Source organism: Lissotriton vulgaris, chromosome 1_1 (genome assembly GCF_964263255.1).
Source record: "Lissotriton vulgaris chromosome 1_1, aLisVul1.2, whole genome shotgun sequence".
NCBI classification, from domain to species: Eukaryota; Metazoa; Chordata; class Amphibia; order Caudata; family Salamandridae; genus Lissotriton; species Lissotriton vulgaris.
The window spans coordinates 1,743,364,149-1,743,391,541 of record NC_141685.1 but is presented as its reverse complement, the minus strand read 5'-3'; the positions used below and the strand labels follow the sequence as shown (position 1 = coordinate 1,743,391,541).

The 27,393-nt window shown below is 43.2% G+C and overlaps 1 protein-coding gene across 1 annotated transcript in view; it reads left to right on the top strand.

Annotated features, from left to right (window-relative positions):
• Positions 1 to 27,393, top strand: part of HELB (DNA helicase B) — a 330,278-nt gene that overhangs the window by 203,818 nt on the left and 99,067 nt on the right. Inside the window, exons 7-8 of the mRNA XM_086919022.1 lie at positions 491 to 618; positions 22,720 to 22,804. Coding sequence (XP_086775148.1) covers positions 491 to 618; positions 22,720 to 22,804 — 213 coding nt within the window. The remainder of the gene's footprint in view (positions 1 to 490; positions 619 to 22,719; positions 22,805 to 27,393) is intronic.

Here is a 27,393-nt window from a genome sequence, read left to right as displayed (position 1 = left end):
TGTGTTATTAATGTGGCACACAACATCACAGCTTTGATTTCGAAGGCATTGATGAGATCCTAACAAAGTTGCCGGTCATCAGAGAAATCTTTACACATAATACCATCTATCCGGGGAACTAAAGCTTGAATGGCGTAATGTATCCCACCAAGAATGCATTCTCCTGATAACATGCTGTCGTTTTCTGATGGTTGCATTGCATTGATTTACAGAATTATCATTAAATGAAGCAAGTGATAGTAGCAAAATGAAAGATGAAATATTTTGTTTTTGTAGATATTGAAATACACTGCTTCTTGAATGGGTTGCTATGTTCCTTTCAGTAAATTTGATTTATATTAAGATTTTGGATGAAAAGTAAAATTGGAATATATGTTTTTGCAACATATATTGATTTATATAGTGCCTACAATTTCCAATAAAAAGTATTGTAGCGAGTATAGACACATCTGCCAACTGCTGAATATTAAAAATGTATTTTTCATTTTAGAATCTCCGAGCAAAAGTTTGCCGAATTTGATGCTGTTGTGGAAATAGGGAAGCAGACAGATGTCACAATGCCAAGCTCAGAAAAGAAATTTATTTTGGTCTCTTTACCAGAGGATGGAAATGACGATGGTAAGTTTTAGAACTATATGATCATCTGTTGCTTTTGCAAGCTAAGTAGATCATGTATTATGGATGATTGTGTAATCACGATGAGTGTGGCAGAGAAACCCTTTGATTCTCATTAGACTGATATATCCAACTTTGACACAAAGAGTTTAAAAAAAATTGGATTTTTAGCGTTGCAGCCCGTAGAGGCATAACTACTGGGACATGTTCTGACATCGGCCTGATGGAACTTGTCTTTTCTTTCAGTACTCTTTATTTCACTCTTTCTAAACCTTCAGATTTCATAGCACAGCTATTTGCTCCATGCAGTAGATTTTTTTGTTAAGGATCCCAAGTCATTATATCCTTTATACTAAGTGTAGATTCTACATATATAAATGTAGAGAGGGCATGGCCAAAATTACGGAGGAGTGAGAGACATTGTAATAACCACCAAATCAACCCACTTGATGCTTCAATTCAGAACATAATTTGCTATTTACTGCATTTACAAAATTCAAATTTAGTGTACACAACCATACACTTACATCTCGCTGCAATAGCTGCATACCTTCAAAAGAGACAATATCTGCTGCCATAATTGATATTAGATCCAATGCTCGTTGGCCATATGAGATGTTGGTTGGAACAGTTTTTACAAATTAATAGGGACTCTGCTACTATTGAGAGAGTATGGGATGCTTTAAATGCAGTAATCGGAGGGGAGGAATTCAGTTTTGGTTTATATCTACAGAAGCAGAGGAAGAAATAAGGAGCTTCAGGGGTTGCATGAGGAACTAACTAAAGTTAAGGGGAAATTGGTACAGCGATTGCAAAGCAACCAGGACATAAGCGAGGCACAGGAGGTAGCGGTCTGTAAAGCCAAAATAAATCAATATTTCAGTAAGGAGGTTGCATTGAAATAATATCATTTGTATAAAAAAGAATGTTCTGAGTATTGCAAAGCTACAGGAAAACTCTTAGCGAGAATAATCGGGCAAAAAAAGGCAGAAAGGTGTATGCGTGCCATTAAAGATCATAGTAGGAAAGTGGTTGAGACACCTCTTAAATATTTTATAAGTGTTTAAGGATTTCTATAAAGACTTATATACAGATAATTTAGTAGCTTTGAGTAGGGGGTATGAGGGGCTACTACAAGATCTGGATAGAAGTAAATTAAGCAAAGATGATCAAGCCTTTCTCGATACCCCCATTACCTCTGAGGAATTATCAGAAGCTGTCAGTCTGTCAACTATAATAAGGCCACCAGTCCTGATAAGCTGCCATGGGAAATTTGTAAAACATTTTTTACAGAATTATCTAAGGATATGCTGATTGTATTCATGTAAGGATATGCTGTTAGTATTCCAGAAGGCTCAGAACGCTGAGACCCCTCCCTCCTGGGAATCAGCTAATATTGCCTTTTGTAAGAAAAAGGATAAACCTTCTTTGTTGACAGTATCGTATAGACCCATATCTCTGTTGAACTGTGAAAAGTCTAATAAAAATTGTTAGCAAATAGAAAGGCTAGGGTCATTATTCCTTTAGCAGTTTTACAAAGGCAGCATGGTTTATTCCCATAAGAGGCACGGTCAATCACATCAGAAGCGTTATTATGTAATTTGCTCCTGCAAATGTGAAATAAGCGCCGCTTGGACTGATTTTAGTAGATGCCGAAAAGGCTCTTCATAGGTCTCCTACAGCCAAAATTTAGACTATGGGTCTGGAATCCGACTCGCTGTAGATTTTTAAGGAAAGTAGACCGAGTTCCCCTTGTTCTCCCTTACTATTTGCTTTACATAGATCAGCTTTTAGCTATGCTTGAACAAAATACTGTTATCAAATCTATTTATGAAAGCCAGGTAGAATATAGGGCATTTGCATATGCAAACAACTTTGCTGTTGTCCCGGCAGGCCTGGCAACTGCAGAACCAAAAATTGAGAAGGTGGCTAAACAGTTTGGATTATATTCAGGCTGTACATTAAATGCAGCTAAAACCCAGATAGTTTGTACTAAGCAGGCTATCTTCAACGATCCAAGGATTGTTGAGGAAGCTGAATATTTTGGGATTAGACTTAGAGCCTGTTTGGATCAATTATTTAAGGTACTAGTGCCCACTGATTGGTAAGATTAAAAGCTTGCTTGACAGAGTTGAATGTTTGCATCTTTCACTGGTCGGATGGTGCAATGTTTTGAAAATGAATATTCTAGCCAAATTCCTATACCTATTCCGGTCAGTACCCTTGGAGTTTACTAAAATCCAGCTCCAAAAATTACATTCGCTTTGTACTTGTTTTATTTTGAGCCACAAAAAAACACAAAGAACAATGAAATTCATGACCCTTCCTAGAATACGGGGAGGTTGGGCAACACAAATGAAATGTGGATTTCACATTTTATTATTGGGCCTGCCTCCTACAGCATATGAGAATTCTGATAACAGGAAAGGATATTATAGATGTTGCAGAGGCTCCGTCTATTTATCAAATGTTGATGGGAGCGGATGCAAAGGGTTGCTTACTGAAGTATGTCGAGCCAAGCTTTTACAAAACAACTAGGTTTAAGGTGGTAATAACTGCATATAAGGTCTAGAATCAGGTCAGACGACGACTACTGCTTCGTAGGATAAACTTTTATACTCCCATGGCCGCTTCACAATTGCTACCTTTTATTTTTTCCTATGTGGAGCAGAACAGGCTGACATACACCATATATTTTTCACATGTCTCCATCACATGTCTCAAATTAAGACGCCCAATATGCGGGATGGGGGAATTTTTTTGTGTTATCGTTTATTCTTTCACCCCTAATGCTGTTGCTAGTATTGATTGATGATGCACAAATTAATAGGACCTTGAGGAAAGGAAGGTATTTGATCTTTGTGAGCCTCTGACCTATGAAATGTGGAGAGCTAGATTTCTGGTGATCTACAATTTAGAGTCTAGCCTGTATTCCCTGAAGAGTCAGCGGAAACGACGATTGGGAGAAAGGATCTGGAATGATATGTCCAACTGGATGAACTCTTGAATGCTTAGTTTAGAATACAATCTGTTTCCATAAACATTGGTATTCTACAACTATAGAAGTAGGAATGGGGCTGCATAAAGGTCTTTTCAAATCACACACAACACTTTAGGTCTCTAATGAGTGTGGGCTTTATTAAATCATCGGTTGAATTAGGGATATTTGTCTTCAGTTCAGATTTATTTTTCTTTTTATAAGGTGCAATTTCGTAGTTATCTATTTATGTATTCATGAAATTGTATAGTTCTGTAATTTCTAAGGATGTAAGGCTAAAGTTGATTTCATACCTCTCTCCCCTTTCTCCTTCTTGTATTCTGCATTTTTTTCTTCTAATTGACTGCCTGGTAACAGCTTGTCTTTCTTTGATTGAAATGTATTCTGAAAACATTTTTTGGGGCTTTAAAAATTAATTTAAAAATAAAATAATATTACCTGCTGGCGGTCGCCAGTAGGTAGTTATAGTTAGGATTTTTTTCAATGCAAAATCTCAACATTCTATTGGGAATAACTTAGGCGCTGGTTGAGGAATCTGCCTGAAAATTTCCTCAAATTTGCCTCGCGGCGCTCCGGTCCTTCCCTGAAAGTGGGGGGATTCGTCAAGCGGGGGCCGAGATAAAAGGGGGGTCCCAAAACATGTTTTCCCCATGTTAATTTCCATAGGGCGGCCTCACTTTTAGCCCGAACGGCTGAATGGATTTCCACCAAACTTAGCAAAATTGTAGGGACTGGTAGCCCGATGTGCCTTTGCTATGTCTCAAGATATATGCTCCAGTGGTTTTTACGAAAATTAACTTTGAAAAAATATATATTGGGCTACATTGGGCTATATATATGTTAGAGCCCAAATGTAGCCCAATGTAGCCCAAAGATGGCCACCAGAGACAAAAAAAACCAAATGTAGCCCAAATATCAGCCAGATGTAGCCCAACTATAGCCCAATGACAGAATGTCCCAGAGTGTTCTAAAGAACAACTAGAGCGCTAACAGTCTTACTTATGACAAAAGTATGGCACACCTGAAGTCATCTTGATTGGAATAAAGTGTTAACAGTTAAAACATTTAATTTGCAAAGGAACAAAATGAGGGGGTTCATTTTGCCATAGAAATTATGATTAGTGCTGAAGAAAGAAAAATTAAGGCACATTTTGAGTGACTTCTCAAATCCTCTTATATTTCATTAAAAAAATTCTGATATGCAGTCTCCCAAGATGGCCACCAGAGACAAAAGAGCCCAAATGTAGCCCAAATATCAGCCAGATGTAGCCCAACTATAGCCCAATGACAGAATGTCCCAGAGTGTTCTAAAGAACAACTAGAACGCTAACAGTCTTACTTATGACAAAAGTATGGCACACCTGAAGTCATCTTGATTGGAATAAAGTGGTAACACTTAATACATTTAATTTGAAAAGGAACAAAATGAGGGGTTTCATTTTGCCATAGAAATTTTATATATATATATATATATATATATATATATATATATATATATATATGTATATATATATATATATATATATGTATGTATGTGTATGTATGTATGTATGTATATGTGTATATATGTATGTATGTATATGTGTATATATGTATATATATATATGTATATATATATATATATATATATATATATATCTCCTACTGGCGGTCGCCAGTAGGTATATAGTTAGGACCTAGTTTCCATAGGAAATCCGCAACATTCTATTGGGAATAACTTTGGCGCCGGTTTGACCAATCTATGTGAATTTCTCAAAGAAGATGGCGTGTTACGCTCCGCTCCTTCCCTAAAAGTTTCGGGGGGATTCGTGAAGCGGGGGCCGAGAAAAAAGGGGGGGCCCCAAAACGTGTTTTCCCCATGCAATTTTCCATAGGACCTTTAGACACGGCTACAGCCCAAACGGCTGACCGGAATTACAAGAAATTTGGCAAAATGGTAGAGTCTGATTCGCAGATCACGCTTTTGCTTAAATGGTGTAAATCCCTCCAGTAGTTGCTGAGAAAATTCAAGTTGAAATCAATTATATATCTATAGGCGCGCACAGTGCGAGCACCGTGCACGCACCGTGCGAGCACCCCGCGATTTTTCAAAAAAAAAAAAAAATTTAGGGGCCTTGGGGGTCCTTGTGGGACCCCCTGAGCAGGCCTAGAGGGTCAGGGTGCTTCTACCCTGCCCCCCTTTTGAGTTCTACACATTTGTTTTCCTGCTTTCCTGTGCCTTAGTCTACTGAGGCATAAAATGGCTGCCAACTGTTTCTGTTTTTGAGTGTTGATAGACAGTAGCAGCCAATCAGCATGCCTTCCAGAGAAAGGTGCATGCTCATTGGCTGTCAACACTACAAACCAGGAAGTATTGGCATCCATCTTGTGCTAGGTAGACCGAGGCACAAAAGAAGCAGAGCTCACAGCCCACACAGCTCTCACAGCCCACACAGCTCTCACAGCCCACACAGCTCTCACAGCCCACACAGCCCTCACAGCTCTCACAGCCAACACAGCCCATACAGTTCTCACTGCCCACACAGCTCTCACTGCCCACACAGCTCTCACAGCCCACATGGCTCATACTCTCACAGCCCAAACAGCTCTCACAGCTCACCGAGACCTCACAGCCCACACAGTCCTCACAGCCCACACAGCTCTCACATCCCACACAGCTCTCACAGCCCACACAGCTCTCACAGCCCGCATATGTAGACCGAGGCACAAAAGAAGCAGAGCTCACAGCCCACACAGCTCTCACAGCCCACACAGCTCTCACAGCCCACACAGCCCTCACAGCCCACACAGCCCTCACAGCCCTCACAGCCCACACAGCCCACACAGCCCACACAGTCCTCACAGCCCTCACAGCACACACAGCTCTCACAGCCAACACAGTTGTCACAGCCCCACAGGTCTCACAGCCCACACAGCTCTCACAGGCCTCACAGCCCACACAGCCCTCACAGCCCACACAGCTCTCACAGCCCACACAGCTCTCACAGCCCACACAGCTCTCACAGCCCACACAGCTCTCACAGCTCTCACAGCCTTCACAGCCCACACAGCCCACACTCTCACAGCCCAAACAGCTCTCATAGCCCACACAGCTCTCACAGCCCAAACAGCTCTCACAGCCCAAACAGCTCTCACAGCCCAAACAGCTCTCACAGCCCACACAGCTCTCACAGCCCACACAGCTCCCACAGCCCACACAGCTCTGGCAAAGATAATACCAGCAGAGAACAAGCACTGGCAAAGACAATAACGGCAGCAAACAAACACTGGCAAAGACAATAATGGCAGAAAAAAACAGGCAAAGACAATAACGGCAGCAAAAAAAAAAAACACGGACAAAGGCAATACCAGCAGCGAACCAACACTGGCAAAGATAATACAATCAGGGGGGCAGGGGCACAAAAAACGGCACAATCAGGGGACAGAAGGCCCGACAAACGGCACAATCAGTGGGCAGAAGGCAAGAAAAAACGGCACAATTAGTGGGCAGAAGGCAACAAATACGGCACAATCGGGGAGCAGAAGGCAAAAAATACAGCACAATTAGGGTGCAGAAGTGCGGTCAATGTGTTTCGTGTGAGTCAACTATAGAAGGCAAAACATTCAATTTTGGCACAATCAGATATGAAAGACACTATTTTACAAACTGTAATTCACAAAATGTGGTGTACGCAATTTTCTGTCCCAGCATGTTAATATACATAGGACAGACCAGCCAAAAGATCAAGCTCCGGATGGGACAACATAGAAGCCGGATTAGGTGCCAAACCACCAATGCACCTTTAGTCGAACACTTCATGGAAAAAGGGCACACAGAGAATGACTTTGTATGGACAGTGATCACACAGGTAAAGCCGCCTCCAAGAGGAGGTGATATCTCTCAACTGTTGAATAAAGTGGAACTCCACTGGATCCTAAGAACTGACAGCATTCGAAAAGGACTAAACAGAGTTGAGGACTGGACCTCCTTGTTATGAAACTGTAATATAATAGTACAAATTGTAAATATGACTAGTATTGTTCACTGAGCACCTTCACCCTACTTCCGCCGCATCACCTTCACCACCACTTTATAACCACCTTGTTATTTATTCAGGCGTAGTCACCTCCCTTTTATGCCATAAATACAACTACGTTAATCCTCCTTGTATTAATTAATTATTCATTATCATGATAAGCATTTCACTACTGACTGTAACTTATCTAGCTGAATTATCTTAAACTAAACCCACTACAAGATGGCCGCCGCAGCCATTGACGCCGGCGTCTAGTCCTTTTTCTACTATAACTATGAGTTATGCATGCCAGCCCACTAGCGATCTCCGTCAGAACCCCCTCCTTCAGCCATCATGCTGCACCTAATTGTAAGTACCGCTCCTTGCCTGTTACGTTACTGATAGATTTCCTAGGGCAGATAACTAATGGCGAGCCCTATTTCCCGCCAGATCCCTCAGAAGTACTAACCAGGACCAAGCGCGACTAACGGCTGGAATAAGTAAGTGTATTATTGTCCCTCGGCTTCCCCGCATGTTGTTGTATTCCTTCGGGAGACCTAACTTATCCTCCCCTTGTTTCAGCCTCCCAATTCTCCTCACGGAAATGAAACTATCGTGAGTATTCTTTTTTAACCCCGAATCACCTCAAATTGCACGCATTGCAAACACGGTAGCTATTCTGATAGCTTATCCGGGTCTAATTTTTACCTTCTTAGTTTCTAACGCTCTGAGGAATGCCTACTGTGGAGCCACTCTGATAAATTACGAGGTACCCTCTTCTTATATACGTCTCATAGGGTTGATATTTACGCATATTTAGTCTTGAAACCTCGCCTTTTTAAGCACTATATTACAACACCTCCCACTTCACTGCGCCGATCTCAGAACAGACCTACAGCCCATTTTAACTCACTGTTTCTCCTGGCGCCCACGGCCACAAGCATGATCACCGTAAAATGGAACACCTTTGAAACTGCGCCGCCTTTACCACTCACAAGCCTCTTATATTTACAGCTATTCAAACAGCTCTTGTCACTGCGCCGTTTTTTACACCTGAAACGCACACTTGTGCCTGTTTCTTTTTAAATCACTAGCAGGTGCCCCATGGCATTAAGTGTATCCATAGCTTTGTACACAGCTCTTGTCACTGCGTCGTTTTTCACACCTGGAACGCACACTTTTGAATGTTTCTTTTAAATCACTAGCATGTGCTCCATTGCACTAAGTGTATTCAGTTCCTCCACACAGCACTATAGAAATTGCTGACTAGTGTTGTTCAATATGAAATGAATTGTTTTCATGCCTAGTCGCTTCTAATGACTTTTCCTTATTTTTTATTTTTTGTTTCCTTCCTTTTTCTATGTATTATGTAAACTCGCAAAACAAAGGCTTCGTGAATGTAATCAATTTCCAAGACAAACATGACATATATATTTTTTTGTCCTGATGATGATGCAAGTATTGTGTAATTGCATCGAAACGTCGTCGACCTAAATGCACCATATGTTGATTTGACTACATAAATTCTGAACAACAATGGGTTGCTGTGATTGTATACTAGTCTGTATTGCCATGGAATGAGTACAGACCGCCTTTGAGCATTTCTACATAATTGTTTGTGTCACTTGTTTTGTTCTTGTTTCTTGTGGGTCACAGGCTGTGCCCACTTTTGTACAATTGTCATTTACATTGAGTAACATAAAAAAATTTGGATAATTAAAGAAACCTGCCCGGCTGGGCAGAGGTCATATATACTATTCAGTATATGTCTATTATTTACTTTGATCCTCAATGTCTAGGGTCCCCTGTTCTGTAAAATGGGGCACAAAAAACGGCACAATCAGGGGACAGAAGGCCCGACAAACGGCACAATCAGTGGGCAGAAGGCAAGAAAAAACGGCACAATTAGTGGGCAGAAGGCAACAAATACGGCACAATTAGGGAGCAGAAGGCAAAAAATACAGCACAATTAGGGTGCAGAAGGCAAGAAATATGGCACAATCGGGGTGCATGAGGCAGGAAATACGGCATAATCAGGGGGGCAGAAGCCAAGAAATACGGCACAATCAGGGGGGCAGAAGGCAAGAAATACAGCCCAATCAGAGAGCATCTTGCTCCGGTCCAAAAATTGGATCCCTAGGGCTGCTCAGGTGGTCCCACAAGGATATTAACATATTTAAACGTTATCCGCTAATAGAATTTGCATTTTCAAAACCTTGCAAATTCACTGAAAAAACCATAGGTTTCAGGCCTTATTCAGGTAGGAATTGGCATTTAAAAAACCTTTGAAATTCACTGAAAAAAACATAGGTTTCAGGCCCTATATAGTTAGGAATTAACATATAAAAACCACTGAAATTGCTCCTATATAGTTAGTTGAACTAACTATATATTTCGCGCATTCGCAATCCACTGCTGATGATGTCACATATTACATCATTCATGACATGGTCAGTGACATCACAGATGACATCCCTGATGACATCTCAAATGACATCACTGATGACATCACTGATGACATCATCCAGTGTCTGTGTGGTTTTGTAAATTTTAAATATGTTTTACATATTGAAGAATGAGTGGATGTATAAGAGTATGGATGAAGGATTTGATTGTATAAGTGAGTAAGTATGTGTTAGTATATCTGTGAAAATGTAAGCTGTTCTGTGTTTAATTGTATAGATGAAGAAATCAAAGTGTGATTGATTCTTTACAGGACTGACTAGGTGTGTGAGTAACTCCATGGATGAGTGGCAGTTTGTGAGTGTCCGCATAGGTGTATGAGTGCATATGATAGTGTTGTAATAATGAGTGACTGTATGTACGAGTGATTGTATGGCTGAATGAGTGAATGTGTGTGTAGACTTAGGAATCAATGAGTGCGTATGTAGTAACTGGTATTCGTGTGTCAATGGTTTCAAAAATGATACTCTGTATTTAACACTAGGTGTAACAGAGGTTATATTAGAGTGTAAGGAGGAGCATTGTATTATCACATGAAGTATATTATCAGTGGTGTGATCATTGATGTCAAATTAGATGTCATCAGTGATGTCATTTGAGATGTCATCAGTGATGTCACTGACCATGTCATGAATGATGTAATATGTGACATCATCAGCAGTGGATTGCGAATGCGCGAAATATATAGTTAGTTCAACTAACTATATAGGAGCAATTTCAGTGGTTTTTTATATGTTAATTCCTAACTATATAGGGCCTGAAACCTATGGTTTTTTCAGTGAATTTTCAAGGTTTTTTAAATGCTAATTCCTAACTATAGAAGGCCTAAAACCTATGGTTTTTTCAGTGAATATATATATATATATATATATATATATATATATATATATATATATATATATATATATATATATATATATATATATATATATATATATATATATATATATATATATATATATATATATATATATATATATATATATATATATATATATATATATATATTCACTGAAAAAACCATAGGTTTCACACCAGTTATAGTTCGGAATTAGCATTTAAAAAACCTATTAAATTCACTGAAAAAAACCATAGGTTTCACACCAGTTATAGTTAGGTGGAAATTTTACTCGCATAAAACCATTGAAATTCCCACGTTATAGTTAGTTGGACTCACTATAACTGACGCGTGCAATGCACTGCTGATGACGTCACATATTACATCACTCATGACATGGTCATGACATTACTGATGACATCTCAAATGACATCACTGATGACATCATCCAGTGAATGTGTATCTTTCTGAAAAATAAATATTTTTTATATATGTATATGTAAAGGTTGATTGAAGAATAAATGGGTAAATAAATGTCTAAACGGATGTTTTTTGTGTGTAAAATTGATTGGTTAACTGACTTATTAAATGTATCTTAGTGAATACATATATTAGCGAGTAATGTTTAAATATCTGTATCAGTGTCTCACTTTGTGTATAAGTGGCTGCATGGGTTGGTGAGCAGCTACATGAGTGTGTATATGGGTTATTAGGTTTTATTTGAGTATCAGTATCAGTGTCTGTATGGTTCGGTGGGGGATATTACTTAGAGCACAGATGCATGAATGAGTGACTCACTATTTGTATGTATTTTGAAGACAGCATGTGTGCAAGACTGTATGGGTGGATGATTGTGTGTATGGGTGGGTTAGTGAGTATGTGTTTTTATAATTGATTGTTTAAGAGAGTAAATATGTTTCCGTTTCTGTAGAAGTATGTGTAGTGGTGTGTATATAGCAGTATAATCAAGTAAATGGTTTTTTGATAGTTTATTTGCATGTGTGAATTTGTGTGTGAGTAACTATAGGGATGAGTATTAGTGTGTAACAGGATGTATAGGTGTATGAGTACATATGATGAGTAAGTACATGCATGAGTGACTATATAGAACTGTTGGTGAATGAGTGGATGTGTATGTAGATGTTGGAATTACCTAATAATAAGTTGTTGTAATTAGTATTGGTTTCTCCTTTTTTAAGAAAATTTTAGTTTCTATTTTTGAATGTGTGTGTCAAAGGTTATTTTATGGTGATAGGAGGTCTGCCAATTTGTCACAAGGATGTTGTCATCAGTGATGTCATTTGAGATGTCATCAGTGATGTCATGAGTGATGTCACTGACCATGTCATGAGTGATGTAATATGTGACGTCATCAGCAGTGCATTGCACGCGCAAGTTATAGTGAGTCCAACTAACTATAACATGGGAATTTCAATGGTTTTATGCGAGTAAAATTTCCACCTAACTATAACTGGTGTGAAACCTATGGTTTTTTCAGTGAATATATATATATATATATGTTTCATCGTGCTTACAACAAACACATCCCGCAAAATGTGGAACTTTCCTTTCCCCACGCTACACCTACCTGATTTTCGAAATGGATTTTGGGAGTTGCAGTTCACACGGACCACGTGACTTGCAACAGGTGAGCTCCAGTACTAACTGCTGTTGGGGGCGGAGACTGTGAAGTAATTTTAGTCGATGACCTGCACACATCTCGAACACTGCTGGCGCTGAGGAAGGCAAATGGTGCCGAAATGCATTCGCCGTTTTTCAGTGACGAAATAAAGCTGCCCTCATGGTTTTCCCCTACTGTGGCCTCATCTCTTTCTTTGAAGGAGCTCACTTGAATATATATATATATATATATATATATATATATATATATATATATATATATATATATATATATATATATATATACACATACACACATATATACATATAAAAAAAGAAATGGTGGTAGGGTAGACTTTTTTGCTATTTGGTTCCACATCAGACATGTAACACCTAAAGCTAATCTGAACTTTGTAGTAGCTGTGTGCTGAGACTTTCGGACCTCTGAGTTGGTAGACTGAACCATCCTTCCCTAGCCAAAGAAAAATAGATGCTTTAACACAGTCTAAAGGAAACGTGTGCAGTGCAAATAAACTAAATTTAAAGATATGTTCCCCCTAAAAAGGTGAAACTACAAGTCCCAAAATGCTAAGTCCCATTGCCTATGGTACTTGGTGGAAGGATCACAGGACAATGAGCACTTAGCAGGTAGGGCTATTACCCTTCTGAGGATGGGCTGTAGAAGATTTTGATTCTTGACAGACATGCTACAAGTGCCAGAAGCTAAAAGAAAAACGCTCTTGGATGAGACAGCCAAGCTTCATATCTATCACCATAGCTGTCCCCCTCAGACACCCCAACAATGACACTGTCGGTCCTGCGATTATTTTCCAGATCATGCTAATGGTCAGCTGAACAATGATTGAAAAGTCGTTACTCTAATCAAATCAGAGAACCACTACGACTCCCAGAATACAGTGATTTGGAGAACGGACAGACTTGGAACCATGATGTCCCAAAGTCATTACGTTATGTGGAAATCTTACTCCAGAAGTAATGCTGATTTATAAATGTCCTGATCACAGTGAGATTGTTACAGAAAACCGTATGGTTAATTAAAAAAATATATGTTCTACTGCAGCATGAAGAGCAGCTGTTCACATGCCAAGAGAAGCAGCAGCCTCAGGTGCAGCTGAAAAAAAGCATAAAGAAAGTTTTTTTTGTTTGTTTTTCTTTTTCTCCATTATTTTCTAGATATCCTTTGGCTCTTACAGTTAAGTGTCTGTACTCTCCTGTTCTTCCTAGACTTAAACATTTGTTTAAAATATTTTCAGTGATAGTACACACATATAACTTCCTCTCTTGTTAGTGACCGAGCAGCCGCCTGAGTGAGCAGAGAGGCCAACAGCACATATAACAAGAAAAAAAGCGCAAGCGCAATGAAGGCAACAGCAAGCAGGGGAGTGGCAGGGAGGACGAAATAGTACCTCCGTCACGTCAGGAACAACGACCGGAATAGATTGACTAGATTCAATCTGTGTTTGGTCCCTGCTCCTCATCAATGATTGGAAATGATGTTTCGCTTGCACTAGTCAACTAAGGAGGCTGTAAAGAAGAGCAACGTTAACTGGACGTGAAGCCAACAAATGGTAAAAGCAGTGGCCGAGCTCCAAGTCGTTTTTGTATTTAGCAGTGTCTCGCAAGCTAGACACGAGTACTAGCAGGATCGCCTCTAAAAAAGAGTGAATTCACACTTACCTAGGTACCAGTCTTGCTAAGTATAAATTCAGGCATGATCTGCATCAAGAAGGGGCGAGGCAGGGATTCTTGTTGTCCCTCTTTCTTCCCGCACTGTATTTAAATCATTTCGCGCAGGGGGTAAGGGACAACCATGAGTTAAGGGGGATCGGTTTGGGACCAGAACTGTTTAACTAGCCATATTCCTGTATGATGTCTTGGTGTCGGTCCCGAGCCAAGTACCTCTATCCTACCACTATATTATAATGTAAGGGGAAATGTTATTCACAGCCTGCAGTTACTGTAACCATGATGTCACAGTGATAGCCATCATGGAATGCTGGGGTGATCTGGGAAGATGTGACAGTTGATGGAGAGCAGGGGATGTGGATTCAGGCTTGTAGCTGGTTTATGAATGAATTAACTGATTGAACTAATGAATTCTGGTCCCTGGAGCCTACTTCAGTTTGGCTATGAATGCCTGTCCTTAAGACTGACCATCTACAGGGAACCTGAACCCAAGTGATTAGCTGGCCAAAGTGCTTAACTTCGGCAAGTACAGAAACACTAATTAACACCAGAGACTGCCAACTGGTGAGTGAATCTTAGTGACAGACTACAGAACACAACTCACGTCTACTGTTATGAAAGACTTCTTGAAAGAACATGGTATTAGACATATCTGTACATCATTATATAACCCACAAGGAAATGGAATGGTTGAGCGGGCTAAGCGCACGATTAAAGGTACAATACAGATGGCAGTGAGGGGTAGAAAGGGAGTGAGTGATATGGCAGAGAGAATGGTGTGGGTGTACAATACTGTTACAAAGTAAAGACGCACACTGATATTGTAGAAGTCTTTTTTATTGCGTCCATACACCGTCACAGGTTCCAGTCAGCTGGAGTCAGCTATGGAACGTTCGTGCATGCTTGCCTGGCACGTACCAAAAGGAAGGAGGGCAGGGGGGGGCGTACCAAGTATGGATTACAACACATCTCCTTACATAGGGAAGGGAGAGGGAAAGGGGTGAGAGAGGTACCAGTGGAAACAAGGTAGCTTCTGGAATACAACAGTAATACATACAGTGGTTAGGAGGAGTTCCAACAAGATTACATTTCAGTACCAACAATACAGAACTATGTGAAACAATAATCTCTTGCCCACCTAGGCGCAATCATAGGCTTTAAGGATCGCCTATGGGCTATGTTGGCATTTCCCCCAATGGGAGCGTTGACCTGTGGGATAGGTGCCTCCCTGAGAGGGACAATTTGTTCCATACTCCAAGTTTGCCCATTGGTAAGCATAACTACATTTCTTCCCACCTTGATTACCTTCCTGAGTTCTGATAATCTTGTGGCCTCCCTCCTGCATTGTTTAGGAAGATCTACATGAACCCAATCCCCTTCTTTGACTGTGTGAGACATTGCGTGTTTAATGGTGCCATATCTGTCCTTGTACTTGGCTTGATGACTGGCAACACATTCCCTAATCTGGTCACGATTCACAGCACAGGTGTTCTCACTTTTAAGGGGAGGGGAGAGTCTGTTTTTGGGAACTCTGCCCTTTCAGTGAACTGAAGGGGGACACACCGGTGACCAAGTTAGGGGTTGTACAATAGGCTCAAAGTGTGTCTTGCAAGGTGTCCTCTGCCGAGATGCCTAAGATCTCCGCACGCTGTAAGCATTCTTTTTTCATGCAATTCATGAGTTCTACTAACCCATTGGCCAGGGAACAATATAGGGCCCATTTCAGAGAGGAATTCGGACATGTTTTCTGAAGTAAACTGTACCCCATTATCAGTTATCAAAGTATCTGGGATCCCCTCCTCAAAGAAAACGTCTTTCAGGAATGTTATCATTGCTTTCGTGTCAATCTGGTGCACGCACCTGTAGTCAACCCACCTAGTGTGGTAGTCCACCATGAATAACAGGAAGCGTTCCTTCGGTGACTTAAGGTTGAGAAGCCCAATAATGTCCGGTGCTAGTTTGGACCATGGTTTATCTGGCACAGTGAGAGGGGACAGGGGTGGTTTCCTAGTTTGTTGTATTTTGTCTGAACGGCTACACTCCAGACAGTGCCTTACAGTGCTCTCCACTATAGTATCCATCCCCGGCCACCAGTAGTCCAATCTGCGCCCCAGGTGACCAATATGGGCAAGATCCACAATTTTCTGTCTTAAGTGCTACGGGTGGAACAATTTTCTCTCCCCTACAAACCGTCCCCTCTTGTATATTTAGTTCTAGTTTTACGCCCCAGAACCTGCTCAATGAAGTCGCAACTTTACATTTCTCATTGGGCCACCCTTTGACCAAATCATTAGGTGAACCACATTCCTCAATGTGGCTCTCAATGGCCGTACTGCCATTCCCCCTTACCCTGGGCAGACTGCACCTTTTCTACGTCACTAGGAGATTGGGGTACCCTTCATTGCTCCCTCCTCTAGACCAATGTCTTTTCTCCCTTCTTTCCCATTCACCCCTCAAATAGATTGTATTTGTTTCTACTGGTTTATACTTTCACGAAGTTCAACGCCTCAGTATTCTCTATTGCGTTTACCAAAATGTGTTGCTTCTAAATCTGTATCCATTTGCTAAAATGGGTATACTGCTATGGCCTTTGTTCTGAATATTGAAATGGCAATAAAGAAATACTCTGGAAAAAAAGTCCAGGCACTTTATGTATCATATATTGATTATTCCACAGCCTTTGATCTGGTGGATTGACCCTCACTATAGTACAAATTGGTTGCTCTGGACATCCCAGTAGGGTTGCTTTGCATAATAGAAGCACTTCATGCTGCAACTTGGAGTCGTGCTAAAGGGATCAGTGGAGAAAATTACTTAATAATAATTACTGCAGAGAATGGCCTACAGCATGGTTGCATCTTTAGCTCCACTGCCTTTTTAGGTCTCGAGCCAGCGTTGCAGTGCGCAGAACTGCTTGCGCAGTGAGAAACCTCATGTAGGGGGTTTGAAAACGGACCTAGGAATCGCACACGCTTTTATCAAAGACAGCATGCAATTAGCCAAAGGCAGACACATTGTTCCGCCCAGGGCCTATTGGTGTCAGTTACCTGCAACCTGCTGCAATGTGGTTTCAATTATCGAGCCCAGACGCGGGCACAATAATTGAAACCACATGTCTTGCTGTGGCGCGGGCGCACGCACCACTCGCAAGCTTCTTCTTTTTTGGATCCATTTCACAGGGAAGCAACTAAATGAAAGAAGGATAGAGAGGTGGGCTGCTTGCACGCACCACTCGTTTCCTTCGGCTGTTGCTAGGTTTTTAAACCGTCTACCGCGATACACAATTTTACAGTTTCACTGTAAAGAAGAATATCACACTAGCAAGTTAGGGCAACTTTCTCTGCACAATTTTTAAATGCATTTCCAGAAAGAACACAGGTCTGAAGGTGCACTGATGAGATATTCCAGCGCCTGTGGGGCAGCTCGTCAGTATGCATCGGTGAGGATCAGGGTCGAGCAGACCGTACCACGCTCTCTCAGAGGTGACTCACGCACCCCCTTGCTCCAAGACCTGAGAGCACCTTCCCCTCGTGGAGCTTTCTGACTAACCTGATGCTCCAGATATCTCAGAGAGGGGAAGTCAGCCAAGCCCGAGCAGAGGCAGACTGACTGCACTCCTCATTCCTGCTGCAGCCCACGGGCCCACCCTCCGCTCCCATGTGTCGCGTCTGCAGCTCTATTCCTGACATTCACCCCTACGTGCAGCCATCTTCATGGACATGCGCCTCTGGTACGCCCGGGGATGGGGCTGCTCGTCAGTCTGCATTGGTGTGGCTCAGGGTCGAGCATACCGTACCCCGCTCTCTCAGAGGTGACTCATGCGGCCCCTCGCTCCATGACCTGAGAGCGCCTTCCACGCGTGGAGCTTTCTGACTAAGATGATGCTTCAGATATCAATGAGAGGGGAAGTCAGCAGAGCCTGAGCAGAGGCAGACTGACTGCACTCCTCATTCCTGCTGCAGCCCAAAGGCCCACCCTCCACTCCCACACGTCGCGTCTGCAGCTCTTTTCCTGGCATTCACCCCTTCGTGCAGCCATCTTCTTGGACCTGCACCTCTGGTGCGCCCGGTAATGGGGCTGCTCATCAGTCTGCATTGGTGTGGCTCCGGGTTAAGCAGACCGTACACCGCTCTCTCAGAGGTGACTCACGCGCCCCCTCGCTCCAAGACCCGAGAGCACTTTCCACGCGTGGAGCTTTCTGACTAACCTGATGCTCCAGATATCACAGAGAGGGAAGTCAGCCGAGCCCGAGCAGAGGCAGACGCTCCCACGTGTCCCGTCTGCAGCTCTTTTCCTGGCATTCACCCCTATGTGCAGCCATCTTCATGGACATGCGCCTCTGGTGCGCCAGGGGATGGGGCTGCTCGTCAGTCTGCATCGGTGTGGCTCAGGGTCGAGCATACCATACCCCGCTCTCTGAGGTGACTCACACGGCCCCTCGCTCCAAGACCTGAGAGCACCTTCCACGCGTGGAGCTTTCTGACTAAGATGATGCTTCAGATATCACAGAGAGGGGAAGTCAGCCAAGCCCGAGCAGAGGCAGACGCTTCCACGCGTCGCGTCTGCAGCTCTTTTCCTGACATTCACCCCTACATGCAGCCATCTTCATGGACATGCACCTCTGGTGCGCCCGGTAATGGGGCTGCTCATCAGTTTTCATTGGTGTGGCTCGGGGTCGAGCAGACCGTACCCCGCTCTCTCAGAGGTGACTCGCGCGCCCCCTCGCTCCAAGACCCGAGAGCACTTTCCACGCGTGGAGCTTTCTGACTAACCTGATGCTCCAGATATCACAGAGAGGGGAAGTCAGCCGAGCCCGAGCTTAGGCAGACTGACTGCACACCCCATACCTGCTGCATCCCACGGGCCCACCCTCCGCTCCACGTGTCCCGTCTGCAGCTATTTTCCTGGCATTGACCCCTACGTGCAGCCATATTCATTTACATGCGCCTCTGGTGCGCCCGGGGATGGGGGTGCTCATCAGTCTGCATCGGTGTGGCTCAGGGTCGAGCAGACCGTACCCCGCTCTCTCAGAGACAACTCACTCCAAGACCTGAGAGCACCTTCCACGCGTGGAGCTTTCTGCCTAAGATGATGCTTCAGATATCACAGAGAGGGTAAGTCAGCCGAGCCCAAGCAGAGGCAAACTGACTGCACTCCTCATTCGTGCTGCAGCCCACGGGCCCACTCTCCGCTCCCACGCGTCACGTCTGCAGCTCTTTTCCTGGCATTCACCCCTATGTGCAGCCATCTTCATGGACATTTGCAGCCTATGCAAGGGTTATAGTGAAGGAGGATTTGTTTCTGTGTTAGGACGGCTCTGGCTCTGTGGCACTTTATGCATTTAACCTCATAGGGTAACAGCCTCCATAAGATGCTGCGTGTGGTGGCAAGCAGTCAATGCTGATGTTTGCAACTTAGAGGCCATGATGTGGTTCTTCCAGTCTACTTGCCGGATCACGCGGGATCTGCTGCCAGGAGTGGCCATGCCAGGGCTGAGAGCCTCATCGCGACTCTGGGCATAGAAACAGACTGCCCGCAGCAGACAGTGAGGACCCTGTTAACACCCTGCCTTGCTGTGCACTCAGTGATGGGTGTTTGCTGTCCTATCTGCTTGGCTATTTAAGGAGTGCGGACAGACTGCGCTTTTATGAAGGGTCAGTAAGTGACTACTCATAGGTAGCAGTCAGTAAGTGCCCTAGGCACATCCTCCCCCTACACTCATCGAGGGATGTTTGCTGCCCGCGAAGCTTCTGCAGAGTGAGGGCTCACGGGTATCAGTCATTGAGGGCCCTAGGCACAGCCCGTGCTCCTATGCACTCACTGAGGAACATTTGCTCCCTCAGAGTGACGGCTCACAGGGAGCAGTCAGTGAGGGCCCTGGGCACAGCCGCCCCCTGTACACTAACCGAGGGATGTTTTTGCTACCGTGAGGTCTCTGTAGAGTGCGCTTGAGCTGCAGACAGTCTGTTCCTACACCCGGTGTGTGTGTGTGTGTGTGTCACCCTGTGCTCCTATACACTGAGTGGCGGGTGTCTGCTGCCTGTGAGGGCTCAGTGCTGTGAGTGAGGGCTGCGAGCAGTCCATGTTCCTCCCAATGCCTCTCCGTTCCTCCCACAGCTTCATCAGCTCTTGGCCCAGCCCACAGTTTCCACCCTCTGACTCCTGTCATTGGCAGCCCGAGGACCCAGCCCGTAAGACACATTCCTCTGGCGGCCTCTCCAGGCTCCTCGCCTCTCCCTTCTCCACTCCCCTCCATTCCTCAGTTTGGAAAAAGCAACATCTTTATGTGGGCAATTTCCACACAGCAGTCTCCCAGCTCTGCAGCCTGGCTGCATGGGTGGATGTGAGCTGAGAAGGGAGCAAGGACTGAGCGCTCTTTGTTGACTGACTTAACTTTTTTTACTGTGTTTTGGTTTTTCATCAGGAGAGTCAGCAATAGCTCATCCCAGGTGCTCTGAATTAGAAGGCAACCTTAGTCACTTGACAGTCAGATAAAAGGATGTGCCAAGATTTCACAGATTGGGATAATAGTTTACAAAATGAGGGCCGGGAACAATCAAACTCAAAGTAGATCACCACAGTGCTCAGGTAAAATAAATTACACAAGCAGCACAACAAAACACATTATAAATAAATTGGTACAGCAAATGTAGCACCACCAACCTATATTTCTCATACGTTCATCCCTACATAATATTACTATATTTTATCAAAATACAAGCACATACGATCCCAATCATAATACAAGCACACACAATCCCACTCTATAAACTTTCTTCCACTTTACTCAACTCAACACCACTCCCGCTAAACTACTCAACTTCACTACACTCTATAATAATTACCTCTACTCTATACTACACCACTTCACTGTACCACACTACACTCTATAGGTCTACATTAACAAAATTAGAGCTAGTAATGTTACTAATGCGAGACCTATTGCATTGCAAATGCTTGTTCTTTGTGCATCTATGATCTTCCCTCTAAAAGTTTGTCATTTTCCTGTGTCATTGGAGGTAATTCTGTAAATATACTACTTTATGCGGACGATGTTCTAAATTTTAATCAATCACCAGTGGGGGTCCAAAGGGTCCTTAATGTGCATTATAATTCTTCTTAAAACATTTTCTGAAATTAAACAAGAGCAAAATCATGGTTTGTTCTTGACTCAATAAAAGAAGAAAAAGTTTACTAAATTATAATGGGGTTTAGGTCATAATTCTCTGGAGAATGTGAACAGTTATATATAATCTTTCCTCTATCCCAAATTTAGACAAATTGAAGGTATAGTGAAGCCCCATAATACAGCTGAAAAGTACTCCATGACACTACTGCCAGAAAACAGCTAATCACTATACTGAAACTACTCAACATTAAGGTATCTCCAACACTTGTACGGGATTTAATGTATCCCTTTGGAAAAACAACTGCTGTTTGACAGACTACAAGGAAGAATTTTACAGTAAGGCATAGACTGTCCCTAAGGGACTTCGTCTTGAATTAGGCATTCCGAGCACCTTCACAAAATCCCTCGGTGCAATTCTTTGTTGAAGGATTAGTTTGGAAAAAGAATCTCTGAATATTCAAGATCTTATTCTATCAGAAGAGGAAGGAGGTCTGTCTATATATTATGTGGTTAAAAAAAATCTAATTTCAGTACTAAATTGTTTTAGTTGAAAAGTTGAAGATTTTACAAATTGGACAAACTTAGTCCAGGTCAAGATGTTTTTGATTGAATATTTGATCTCATAACTATATTGAAAATATTGTTCATTATGATACATTTTGAGTTTTTTTCTGATTCCTCTCTTTTGAACAATTGTCATTCCTATCTCTGAATGCTTAAAGATAGTGCTATGAGAAAGATTTGTATTAATATCCTTAGAAATTGTTTACCACTAAAGGCAATAAGGCAAGTATGACTGATTTGAATCGCCCACATACTATGTATTTCATTCAGGATCTCAGCCATGCCTTATTTGCATGTCCTATGTTGTGGCAAGCATGCTCCAAATTTTCTAAGAAATATTTTTCTGTGGAATAATATTACAAACATTTATAAGGCAGAAAATGTTATATATCCTCTGAATCAAGTTTTTTTAAAATGGTTTTAGATTTGTTAACTTTTTTTATAGGGCATTTTTAAGTATTTTTAGAAAATTTAACGTGGAATTCTTATGTATTTTGTATGTAAATGTTTAACCTCATGGGGAAGTTTTATCAATGAAATATATTTGTGGTATTTTGATTTTGTTCATATGGCTTCTACATTTTTTGTACTCTAGGTATCCGCTATTACATAGCACCAAATTGACTTCTGTAGTTGCATCTGGATATGTTTAACCTATAAGTGGACTTAAGACGAGGAGTGGAAAACATGAATAGAATGTTAGTAATGTCTTGCAGTTGCTGTTTAGTCTACTGTTTGGTGTTATTTTTGTGCCGTAAATAGAAATGTCCTTTTATTTTACAACATGCAGATTTGCAAAAAGCTGTGAAGCTTTTACTTGAAAAAGGACCAGGGTTACAAGATGACAAGACATCACAGTTCATTGCATTCAGAAGGTAACTTCTGGTTTCTTTTTTTATAATTTTTTTTTTCCTCATTCACCTCAGAAACAATGTAAATTCCTTCCGCCCTTATATCAATAAAGAAACCCTCCACTAGCAGGCATACCACAATGAACATTATCCTTCCTGCGGCTGTCTCTCTCTTACAGTGTTAACTTAAACCGGCAGCTGCTTTAATAGTCAAAGTACAGAGGGGCCCTGTAGCAGTCCAGAGAATTTGAAAGTGTAATCATTGGCCAAATATGTAATCCTATATCAACATTATCCCCCATGTTTTACGGCAGTGCTTCCGGACTCTCCCTTTATACTAGTAGGGGGTTCCAAAAGGCTTTCCTCTTAGACTTTTTCCCTAGCAGGTCCATCCTAGACATACATATGAGGGACTCCAGCCAGTCAGAATGCTGCTGTGGTACGCCACTCACCCATTTACGACAAATTTATCTTCTGGCAAGTAGGATTGCATAAAACAGTAGATCTCTAAGAGCACCCACAAGGCCATCCACCACTCCAAAGATATCCAATGATAGGCTTACCTTCATTTGCCGACCCAAAATACCTGACATAGTTGTTTCAACTTTGTCCCAAAACATTCTGATCACACGGCATTGATAGAACATATGGGCGTCTGTTGCTTTTTCCAAGCCACATTTTGCACAGCTGGTTCGACTTCCTTTTCCCATCTTTGATAGTTTTTCAGGTGATATATATGCCCTGTGAAGGGAAAAGAAGGGGGTTTTCCTTAGAAAAGCAGGTTTGACGATGAGAGAAAGTGTGCGCAATGATACTTGCCAAATGTTCCGCAGCTGCTCCCTCTGCAAGTATCTTCCCCACAATTCCTCTGCCAGCATAAAATCTCCATCCATGGTGTTGTGTATTAGCGAGTTGAAAACTGTTACAAGTTAGCAAACTTGCTTCTACTGTGCACTGTTCACTGGGTTGAAACCCCTAATTATTTACTGAAAAAGATTCTTTCACCAAAATATACTCAAGTCTGAACCATTTGTTCTCAAATAAAACTCTTAATTGGACTTGTTTGTACCAATACAATTAGTGTGACCAAAACCTAAACATATACATTATATAATCATGATAGGTTCTGAAATTTGCATCTTAACAATGCTACTACATATATTTTGATACATAGAAATTATAATGAGTCATTCTTGTGTATGCCCGATGCATTTTGGGACATTTCAATCCCTTCCTCAGGGGCCCACCTATAAAGAAAAAATACTTTTATAATACTTTGCTATTAACATGTAATAATTACACGTTGCCCTCCAGGGATGGTCTTGGGCATTCTGACCTGAGACAGTTCAGAGCATCCTTCTCTAGAGGCTTTTGTATGTGCATTGCCACATAACTGGCCACCTTATCTGCTGGGGCCCAATCCGACGATCTGGGGTGTACGATCTTGTCGGGATCAAACATATCTGGACTATCCTGGGAGGGGCGAGAAGGAAGCCAAGTTCTGGGCCGGGCTCGTCATCAGCGTCCCCTGTGCCGTTGTCGGGCAGCACGTTATAGGGGGTCAACAAACTGTCACCTGCATGTGGTAAAAGTGGCTGAGTAGGCAGAGAAGCTTGTTTGAGCCTCTCAAAAGCACTGGGATCCACTCCTGTGTCGTGAGTGTGTGGCAGGGGAGAGAGGGATCTGCAGTCATGGGAGTCCTTGGGGGCCCATGTTGGGGGGTGGGAACCATGGGGAAAGTGGACAAGCGTGCTAAGGCTTCGTTAATTTTGCCTGTTATCCTCTCCTCTAAGGGCGAAATGGTTTCGCCCACTGCTTTGTAAATTGACACATCTACTGCGTCATAAAACTCATCATCCCAAGGGAGGACAGCCTGGGTATTTTCCTCTCCCTGGAAGTCTTCCTCAAAGTCCCTATCCATACTCATGGACTATGCGGAGGGTGTGGAGTGTAGGTAGTGGGGTCTGGGTGACAGACTGGGTACTGCCTTCAGAAAGGGGGGCTTACCTTGAAGGGCTGGGTGTATATTGGAAGCGAGGATCTCGTTGACTATATGGGGACCAGGCCCTTGGCAGAATAATATCTGGTGCACATTCTCTATACACACTATCTCTCAGGCATATCGCCTGGGAATGTGCCCCAAACTGACACCAGGCTCCAGAAATACAGACCCCAGAGGGTGTTCACTTTGCCAATACAGACTCTGCTGCCTTGCTGTGAAGCTGATCATGCTGGGCAGCAGAGCGTTAATAAATGGAAAGATCGGCCAGTAACTGCCTCGGCACGATCAATACACCGCAAGTGGCGTCCTCCTCAGGCCAGGCTCGTTGGTAGGCACTAGGTGTCCCAGTCCAGTCAGAGTCCACGTTGTACAGGTGTAACTAAAGACTGCTGCTTGAGGCAAACTATAAGGTATCACAGGATGTCGAGCAGACATTGAAACTCGAATATGGTTCCTGAACGGTGCCTAAAGGCTAAAGCGACCTAAAGACATTGCAACCGGACTGTAACGGTGTCGGAAAATGTAGTGCACAGGAGAGAGTTATTCACGCACCTGAGCACCGCGGAGATCGCCCAGTTCAGCCTTGCGATCCCTCGGAGTGCGCAGACAGTTGGGGCTAAGATGGCGGCGCGAGCCTAAATACGGCGGGAGCCCTTGCCGATGCCCCCCTGGATGGCCTGATGCAGGCGCCCGTCTACGCGGAACGGAGGCGGCATTGAGGTGAGCGGCGGCTTGAGGTCATTCACGGAAGCTTGTGAAGTTACAGCGCCCGACTGAACCTCATTACCTCCATGCGTGCCTGACCTTAAAATGGCGGCGATATCAAGCACTTGCGGCCTTCAATGCGGGACCACTCACCTTCATTGCCAGGACTAATGCTGCGCACAGTGGATATTCTGTGGGACACACTATGAGGAAGGTGCATGCTCTAGTCACCTGCGGCGCTGGGTCACACGACTACCACATTAACCCCTGAGGCGAAATGTGAACTGGCGGCGCCTGACCCCAAAATGGCACCCGCGGTGGTCGACATGCCTCGGGCTGAATTTGGGATCTTGTGCCAGGGAACTCCTCCAAACTAGCAGTGGGGCACATCCTACCAGCTTCAGTGGGCAATTAATGGGAGCACTCAGTAACTCACAACCCTAGCAAGTTTAACGCATTCCAGACAGCAATCCCCGTAGCTGCCCACATTGACCACATCGGCGGTGAGCCCGTCCGCCTCCTGCCGCATGCTGAAGCACTGCCGGGCGCGGGACCGAGGTTACCTGGGGAAAAGGAGAGGCACAACCCCGCGTTCTGAGAGTGAACGTGTGCGGAGGGCAGAGTCCCGGACCTGCATGATCCCCATGCAGCCCCGCCGAGAAAGTTGAGCTCTCACCGCGCTCCCCGGCAGCCCCACGTCTGCAGCAGCACCCGCAATTCTGGGCCAGCAGAGAGGTCCCGTGCGGAGCGGCCCACGGGGCACACCTCCCAACCCCCCAAAACAAAGCAGTGTGGCCGTGAAAACACCAGCTGCAGGTCGTAGCCCTGCATCCACATTCGAATGAAAGAAACTACGCCACAGACTCTCCTGGACTTATTTAATTTTTCTTTTGACCTGGCCGCCATTTTGCTGCTGCTCTCGGCTGCTTTTCTCTGGACCCTGACCCGCCATCTTGTCCATTCCCTCTTCCGTTAACCCTTTCCCCTAGTTTCCCCCTTGACGATCCTCAAATGTTTCTTCCCTTTTCTGATTTGCCTTTTCTCTATACCCTTGTATCCCTCTCACCCACCCTAGTGCTGTGACTGCATCCCCCCTCCGACCCCACTTAATGGAACTCCTTTGTACTCTCTACCATTCCTATGTGTCTCTTAGAGTATAGCCATTCGTATCACTTCCCTATGTATATAGAGATAACTCTAATCACTAGTATATGCAGTAGACCTTTGTACTCTCTACCATTCCTATGTGAATCTTTGAGTATATCCATTCATATCCCTTCCCTATGTATATAGAGATAACTCTAATCACTAGTATATGTAGTAGACCTTTGTACTCTCTACCATTCCTATATGACTCTTGGCGTATATCCATTCGTATTCCTTCCCTATGTACATAGAGATAACTCTAATCACTAGTATATGCAGTAGACCTTTGTACTCTCTACCATTCCTATGTGACTCTTAGAGTATATCCACTAGTATATGCAGTAGACCTTTGTACTCTCTACCTTTCTTATGTGACTCTTGAGTATATCCACTCATATCTCTTACTTGAGTGACTTTACTATTTGTACATTTGCAATTTTTCTTTGTTTGTATCTCTTCCTTGTGTGACTTTACATCTTGTACATTTGCAATTGTTTTCTGTTTGTATCTTATATGTAACGAATGTAATCCTTAGTCCATATGTCCTGCAACTGGTTCTTATGTAAAGCGCTCTGAACCTTCGGGTAAAGTTTGCGCTATATAAAATCGCATTAAATAAAATAAATAAAAAATAAAATGAACTACAGTGCACCGAGTAATCCCTTCAAGGATTTGAATAAACGCGTGCTCTGCGGACCCCCACACGCCCTGGCCGCGGCAGGTCAGCATGAGCGCACCAGAAAAACCGCGTAGAAGCAGA